The following is an 8,540-nucleotide window of genomic DNA, read 5'->3' on the forward strand; positions in this document are numbered from 1 at the left end:
AAAGAGTTTAAATACTCGGCCATCCACGGTACAATATGTTTTCGTATAAGTTAAGTTATATAAGTATTAAGATCATTTTGAGCTATTAAATATGGATCGAGATCTCGAAATATTGTTTCTATATATTTTTAGGCAGGTCGATTCGATTTTTTCCTTATTGCAGAAGTATATATATTACCAATGTTTGTATTAGCCGTTTTTTCTGTATTATGTTTTAAAAATTTTGCATAGCAGCAAACTAAATTAGCCTGAAATGACCCAAAAATTATAAAGACAACATAACGGAATTTATTGCTACTATAAATGTCAAAACAAAATCATAAAAATCACTGATTTTGTATATGACCTCTGTTAGAGGTCATATACAAAATTAGAGAGATTATTAGAGGCTAGACACGCTCTATAATCGACTTGCATTTTATCGATAACGTTTTGAATATATTAGTTATGATTAATATTAATATCGTTAATTGCATCCACTTTTTTTAGGCTTCTAACTAGACTCTCATACACAATATTCTTTAAGTAATTAATTAATAAATATTTTTATTTGTTGCTATTTATAATTTTTATAGGAAAAAAGGGTAATACAAAAAAATGTAGGCCAAATAAATATTTTTGAAATCAGGAAAAAAATCCTATTGGTACGTCTAAAAATATATCGGGTGTTTCATTAAAAAAAATGTTGTCAAATTTTGACATTTTTGTATTTTATATTTTTATTTCAGATTGAAAAAAAAAATATTAAATTTAAACATCTTTTGTGTTGGTCAGTCACAATTTTTTTAAATTAGTGATCTAGGGGGGTCAACTTATGAGGAAACACCCTGTACATCGAGATATTTTGGATGCAGAATTGAATATAACGCCGTTAGTAAAAAAAATATAGTACGTAATTAAGTATGTAGTAAATGTTTTTGTTTTAAGAAAAAATATAGTATAAGGATTTAACAATGTAAATTTTCTATTGCAAAATAATCTCACTTTAGAGATTAAAATTACTTAAATTAAAAAAACGCTGTTAGTTCGCTGCCCACTTGCTCTTTGCTATACCGGCATATGTTAACGGCGAAACGTTGCGATCGACTGTGCATACGGGCGTAACGTTCTCGTTTGCATTCAATGCTAAAGTGGTGTTTGTAAAAAATACATATTTCATATTGCATAGTACCTTTCACACCCGTATAGCTAGTAAATCGAATATCTTATAACTACACACCATAGCATTCACTGGTCGAGGTTGGTAATATATCAGTAAATAAAGTGACGAAGTCATCAAATGGGCAAAATTTATCACATCCTGTAATTTGTAGTTCTTGAGGGTCGTCATTTTTATAATCTTGATAATACAACTAAAACAAATTTTTATAAATAAGATAATTCTACTTAGTGAAATAGTGCTAAATTCCTTAAAAGTTCTCAAATATGCATAAACGCATTTAGAAATTATTGTTTATTCACATACCGATAGATTCCACTAATATCGAACGATTGTCGACATAGGCCGATTTCTTACCTTATAGCCTTACCTTAATTCCATACACAGCATCTATCTTATGAGTTTCAATGATAATAAACGATCCGTAAGGAGGAACGTCCACAACTTTGGTTGCTTGCAACGAAAGTAACAATGTAGCAATATTTGCTTCGTGTCCTGAATAAATAAACATTTTTCTTCCATTTGGTGTTAGTGTTCCGTTAATTTGGTTTTCTGTATTTTCGATAATTTGCTTTATCAAGTAGCCTATAAATTGAAATGGTAACAAATTACTCAATTGGCAAAAGTCAGTTACATTACATATGCTACTTATAGCATGTGAATGAAGACGTAGAAAATCGTGAACGTATGAAATAAGTTGATGTTGGTGGAACATACAGGGTGATTCAAAATTGGCGTCATTCCTCTGGAGGTGTTGTCTAGGGGTGTTTTAGGAGAACAGAGAAAATAGTAAAAAAAATTATTGTTTTTAAATACTTTAAATTTGGCAAAAAACTGTATCAGAAAGGCGGCAACAATGTTTTTCAAGGGTAACATTATGTAAATACCTGTTGCCTCGTAATTATTAGCAACTCCCTCAACTCAGGATTCGTTGAATGTGGGAACGTAGTTTTTCGAAATGTCAATTATTGTCCTCATAACTTGTAACATAACGAATTGATATGTTTGCAAATAAACATACATTTGAGTCTTTAACTCCAAACAAGTTAGGGCGTCTGTAATCACCTGATTAGGCACTCTTCTCGAGCCGTTTCTCGTATTCGGTTAATCAGCTCCTGGTCAATTTGTACCTGTGTTCAGTAAGCCATTGGTTTAATGTGTCCTTGTGCTCTATTTATCTTACATGCGTGGTAGGAATGTAGCCCCCGGTATTTGGTATTTATTGGATGCCTGGACAAGTGTCAATCAGTTTATCCAATACTTCTTCCTCTGTGTGTGGAACGCGAACATCTATGGCCGTCCACTATCTTCCTGGGGCCACTCTTCTAGTGTCTCTAGTCCTTTGTTGGCGTTGCGTTGTTACAGCTTATGTTATGTTACTGTGGAATTTCCCCAGAACTAATAGCATACACGCAAATTCTTGATAGGAGCTTCAAAGAAAGTCCCAATTTGACAAATGCTTGTTATTATTGACAAAGGCTATCTACCTATAACTATCTGTTAATGACAAAAAAACATCATTGCCGCTGTGATTTTTCATCAAAAAATTCTAGAAGAGAACTTTTTTAATATAAACAATTTTCGTAATTTGAAGCAATGAGCGCAAATTTTCTTTTCGAACGCTTAAGTATTTCAATATGCCATCAATTACACATGAGACAATTTCAAAATAATACTTAAGTATACTTAAGTTGAAATTCGATTTTCAACTGGTCAATATCTTCTAGAAATTATCAAAAAAAGCGGTTTTTAATATTTTTCTCGTACCCTCCAAATATGATACTATTACCCCTTAAAAGGAATGACGCCAATTTTGAACCTTTGAAGTATTGTTGTTTGCGTACTTTCGTACATTACTGACTAGACTGATGCAGACTGAACTACTTATGCAAAACTTTAGAGCATAATAACCCTGCTATAATTTTCAAGGTTCCACAGCTTATCGTTTAGAATGCTGTCTTACCAGAAATAATTTTTTTCAGTTCAGTTGTATTTGTTCGGATGTGGTAATAATCGATAACAAAAGAATGTAATGGTTCAGGATAAACCGACGATGTCCATTCTTCTAAAGGCATATTTAGTTCGTCCTGAAAACACATGTTAAGATCAAAAATTATATTTAATGATATTGCTACTCATCCCCTTTACTCAATAAATAAAGCGTATAAACCTGAATTGAAAATCCCAGATATAGACGAAACGCTTGCAGGTAACTCATTTCCAACCCCGTGTTTTCAGATAAAATATGTAGTGTCTCATTGTAACGTTCAGACATATAATTCCCCAGTTCAGTGCTTTCCAATAAGGCAGATATTAGAGTGTTAACGGTGGAACACGCCAACCAAGGTGACAATAGCTAAAATGCATCAGGACTTTAATAGGGTGTTTTCATTGTATCAAAATATTATATTCCTACAAACTGAACATTTATCTATGGTAATATATATATATAAAAGATGAAATAAGTTTATACTATCTATCTATTTCTATTTTGTTAAATATTTAATAAACAAATTCATCTAAAATTCAAATTATTCATGAATCTCTAAAACGCAATCCTATTGGTTGTGACGTCTCTGGTCATATAAATGGCGGATTGTTTACTTTCTGTGCATAATGTTTAGTTGTGTGGTTGTGTTTCATTAATTATTTTGTGGATTTAAATATATTATAGTTTGTGTTAAACTAAAAAATGGCTTTAGAAAGATTCCTTAAAGCGTCAACAAACAATTTACCATGTGTACATATTTTTATGGTTAGCTAATTTTTAAAAAACGACGAACGCTTTAATTCAGCCGTATCTAAGAGTGCCAAAGCAGCAGCGTAAGTAAAAATCCGTAAATTAATTATTAGTGATTCTCTCCTTAATATACTAATCTGTGTGTATTGGTTTAAATTAGGAAAATAATATATAGAATTTAACTTATTCAACTTAACCTAACCTATAACCTGCTTTAAAAGTAAAACTCTTAAATTTGCATTTTGGGCATCACGATAAGAATATGGTGATATCGGATATGTGGAATTGAAACGCGAGGGTTCTTTGTGCACTGTACAATGTAGAATTTTCCCAGAACACAAAGTACGATTGAAGGCATATTCTGTCTGGTATCCAGGCACAAAACACCACTTATTTTGTGATCCATAAATGTCACTATTTTCAATGCATATTTCAATTCTTATGCAACTTAAGAATAATTATCAATAAAATAATGATTATCACAATAACTTAAATAATAAAACAAAGCTGCGAAAACAACAAAATAAACACGAGACACTTGATACGTTGATATGACCTGCTACGTCACAATCGAGATAGACAACCGACGATACGGATTCGGCGTTTTGGGCGGAAAATATCTGATTTGAATTTAAATTCAAAAAAAATTCAAGAATTCAATTCATGAATTCAAATTCAAAGAAAATTATTATGGGGACTTTTTTGCAAAAAAAATTATATCAGTGCAATGTTTGCCAAAACTACTTTCTATATATCACATTTAAAAAAAAGTGAAAACACCCTATTGATTTTGGAAGCGGAGATTAGCTCCTTGAATCTGTATTTGGTACCTCGTCATTTTCAGCTCTCTCATAATTATAAGGTATAGGTTGCCATCGAAAAACTGGATTCCATATATTAATTCTTCTTGGAGGCCACAATCCGGCTGTCATTAGTTGCGCAGACATTTTTGTTCTGTTGTAATCGGTACTTCTGATGTCTAAGACGTTCATGTTCCATTGACTGCCTAAGAAATTGTTGTACCGTTTTCGAATTATTTTCCCTAGTTCGTACATACGGATTTTACCATTCTAAAAAAAATTACGATCTATACATAGTGTTCTTATATATAACGTCGAAAACGGACATCTCAACGTAATTTTTCTGGCATCTTAATGACGCCCATTTTCTGACATCTTAATGATGTCAATTGCTGACGTCATTATCAGGTCAATTGTTGATTTGTTGCAAATTATTGGCAAATTAAACCGTAAGTGCGACCGATTACGCCGACTGCAAAAACTAGCGATGCTCAGTTTCTGTGCTTTGTCCTCTTATTTTTTACTCTGATTACTACAAGGCGCATAAATAACATTTGCGAAAAATTGTTGATTTTTAAAATAGTCAATGATGTCATATTGACGTCAGAAATTGACGGTACACAGGTTAGTAAATGACGTTAGTAAATGACGTGACATGTATGTCATTTACAGGTCAAAATTGTAAGATGACTTTAAAGATCGATTATGACCGAAAGATGACGTCATATTGACGTCAGTGAATGTCAGATTGATACCTGGGGGTGGTTTTTCAAGTGAACCGAAAAGTAAGATATCGTAAGTCTCACAAATAACTAATAAATAAATGTATATTTATTTATCATGCCCTCTTCAACAGTGTTATAAGCTGTAGAACTATTACCTGGGGGGCGCTTACTCCGGTGATTTGCTACTGTTAAAATTAATTTAATTTGTATCTCAAGGAAACCTACTTCATATTGAGCAAATGGAGAAACTGGAATCGCTAAGCTTTTATTTTGAAAATGAACGCATTCATCTTCAAAAAGAAATACAAGAAAAAAACTTATTCAAATTCCTATCAGATGGAAAGCAGTAAGTAGCACAAACAGCCACATTAAAGCAATGGAATTATTCAACAAGCTACCAAATCATTTAACAAATTTAACTGCGAAAAGTAAGAAAAATAAATTAAAAGAGGGGATTAGACCAAATAATTAGATTAAAGCAAAACCACTGTATCATTATTATTGTAAATTTTTTTTTATGTGATTTTACTTATTAATAGAGGAATAAAAAAGTATACAAAATAAACATTAATTCATAACATAAAAAAGTATTTTGTTCAAATATCTTATACGAATATCTAAATTATATTATAGTGATTAGTAGTGTCATTATTGGTAACAAATAAATTACGAAACCTTGCTTCTTTGTACCTTATACCTACATAGTTTCAAACGACTACATACATTTGTTAACTGTCCATATCCATAAGGATAATAGTGCATCTCATCGTAATATGCATTACTTGGGTATAGTTGCGATTTTCCTGGGTTTCTGTCACCATGCCTAAATATCTAAATACATACAAATATATTTATTAATTTAGTAGTGGAATTATTGCATACGGGTGAAAGGAAAGTGAGATTTTTTACTGCAAAATGCTTATTTAAAATTCACATCTTTGTCATAATATATCTAAAAAAATTTAACAGCTTAATCTGAATGAAGATTAGAGATTCAACTTTTTGCGAAGACAGGCTGATTTAAAATTGGCGTCATCTCTTTTAAGGATAGTTATAGGGACTCAACTGGAGAGCACAAAAAAAATATTGAAAAAAATTTCTAGAAGATATTAACAGTTGAAAATCGAATTTCAACTTTGTTAATAAGGCATTTTTTGAAATGGTTTTTTGAAAAGCTTTTGTCAAGAATACTTCGAACACCTCTTGCAATTTAGTAATAGATCATTGATTCATAAAATATTACAGGAGGTTTTTGCATTCTTTGCAACTTTTTTAAATTATTGCCCTGTAGATATCTCGGAAAAAGCTGCAAATCTGCTAAGTCACTRCTTAAATTAAATTYWAATTGAAWRMAMTTARATTAARYWGTCAMWGCACTTATTCAAATTAATAATTATTTCAAATATAAACTATTTTCACAATATAACATCTTCAGTTTGGTTGTTACAATTGTTAAAACATTTTGTCCCCTTAACATATGAACTATTATAATATTTTGGCATTGTTTATTTTCACAGCTTGTCATCATTAATACTAAAACACTATAAAATTATTAAAACTGAAGGTAAGGAATCAGGAATACAAAAATTGGTAAAATACGAGAATTTCATCTTCTAGAATCTTAAATTATTTTACCTCTTAAGTATCTCACCTATTTGACCTTTACATTCATAAAACACTATTTTTGGTTTGCATACTTTCAATATGCTGAGTGTTAATGTTTCATGTTTGTTTCATTTTCCATTTAATTAATGTTKGATATAGTGAGCTTAGATTGTCTGTATATGATCTAAAATTCATGGCTTTGCTGTTTTTTTATTTGTATCATATAGACTTTTCTCTCATGATAATTATTTTCATTAATCAGTATTTTTGTGTTTTGTCAAAATCGAAATTATGTAACGTTTGGTGTTCTTGTTTTGCTAGTGTTGTTCGATTTTCGTTATTTTTTCCTTATTCTGTATTTATGTTCGTATATTGTTTCCTTGAAATATTGTCCTGTTTGACCTATGCATGTGTCAGCACAGTCCTATCAGTCTACTTTGGAGACCGCATTTGGTGTGTCTAATAATCACAAATTTTGCAAACATTCAATTGCTAAGAGGTTTTTAGTTTTTTGTGCTAAGCTAATATTATGTAGTTTAAAAATATTCAATATTTTTGAGTTAATCTCAGGAATATACTGGGGAATTATATACAGGGGGATTCAAAATTGACGTCATTCCTTTTAAGGGTATATAGGGGACCACTTAGAGAGTACAAGAAAAATTTTGAAAATTTTTTTTACAGAATTTTAAGAAGATATTAACAGTTGAAGATCGAATTTCAACTTTGTTATTAAGCATTATTTTGAAGAGCTCCCACGTTTCATTGGAAGCTTATTGGAATACTTAAGCATTCGAAAAGAAAAGACATTTTTGATATTAAAAAAGTACTCTTCTACAGTTTTTGCATGAAAAATAAAAGCGGCAATGATGTTTTTTGTCATTAACAGATAGTTACAGGTAGACAGCTTTTGTCAATAATAACAAACATTTGTGGTCAATGCTTTCCTTCAATATCAATACATAACCTTTAACAGTTGGATAACCTATTTAGGTATATCACTCATTTGCCCTGCCAAAAACTGGCAGCACTGATCGCAAGGTGACACCGTTAGTCACCGACCTCAACGGATGTTATTGTCTCTTTTATTTTCTTTGCTTCATGTTTATCCATGGTTACCGAAGTTTTTAGTAATTACGCAGGAACAGGTATTTACGTAATGTTAATTAGGCAGATTACCTTGAATAACATTGTTGCCATCCTTCTGATCTAGTTTTTTGCAAATATCTGAGTTTTTAATAACATTGAATTTTTTTTTACTATTTTTTCTGTACTCTTAAGGCAACACCTCAGGAGGAATGACGCCAATTTTGAATCACCCTGTATATTTGATTTTGCCTTCTTTTTTATTCTTGTTGTTCCAATTAGTTGAATTGTAATTTAGTTTATTCTTCGTTTTATGACCGGCTCAAAAAATGTTTTGGGATAGTTGTTCATTAACATGATTAAAGCTCGGATTAAAGGCAAATTGCTTTTTTTTGCCTATTTTGCTTATTTCAAACATTTATTGG

At 31.0% G+C, this 8,540-nt stretch overlaps 1 protein-coding gene across 2 annotated transcripts in view; it reads right to left on the minus strand.

Moving 5' to 3' along the window:
* Nucleotides 1-924: 924 nt before the first annotated feature.
* The window catches only part of LOC109542365 (venom acid phosphatase Acph-1), a 9,858-nt gene continuing 2,242 nt past the window's right edge, over nucleotides 925-8,540 (minus strand). Inside the window, exons 2-7 of one of the 2 annotated variants that reach the window (XM_019911567.2) lie at nucleotides 6,148-6,255; nucleotides 4,730-4,969; nucleotides 3,330-3,515; nucleotides 3,123-3,246; nucleotides 1,530-1,744; nucleotides 925-1,352 (exon numbers count right to left, since the gene is read on the minus strand). In XM_019911567.2, coding sequence (XP_019767126.2) covers nucleotides 1,212-1,352; nucleotides 1,530-1,744; nucleotides 3,123-3,246; nucleotides 3,330-3,515; nucleotides 4,730-4,969; nucleotides 6,148-6,255 — 1,014 coding nt within the window. In that variant the 3' untranslated portion in view covers nucleotides 925-1,211. Of the gene's footprint in view, nucleotides 1,353-1,516; nucleotides 1,745-3,122; nucleotides 3,247-3,329; nucleotides 3,516-4,729; nucleotides 4,970-6,147; nucleotides 6,256-8,540 lie in introns of both variants that reach the window. The other variant, XM_019911568.2, reaches the window with a different exon arrangement.

This window comes from Dendroctonus ponderosae, unplaced genomic scaffold (genome assembly GCF_020466585.1).
Source record: "Dendroctonus ponderosae isolate FM_Combo_2020 unplaced genomic scaffold, Dpon_F_20191213v2 Dpon_F_20191213_7, whole genome shotgun sequence".
NCBI lineage: Eukaryota > Metazoa > Arthropoda > Insecta > Coleoptera > Curculionidae > Dendroctonus > Dendroctonus ponderosae.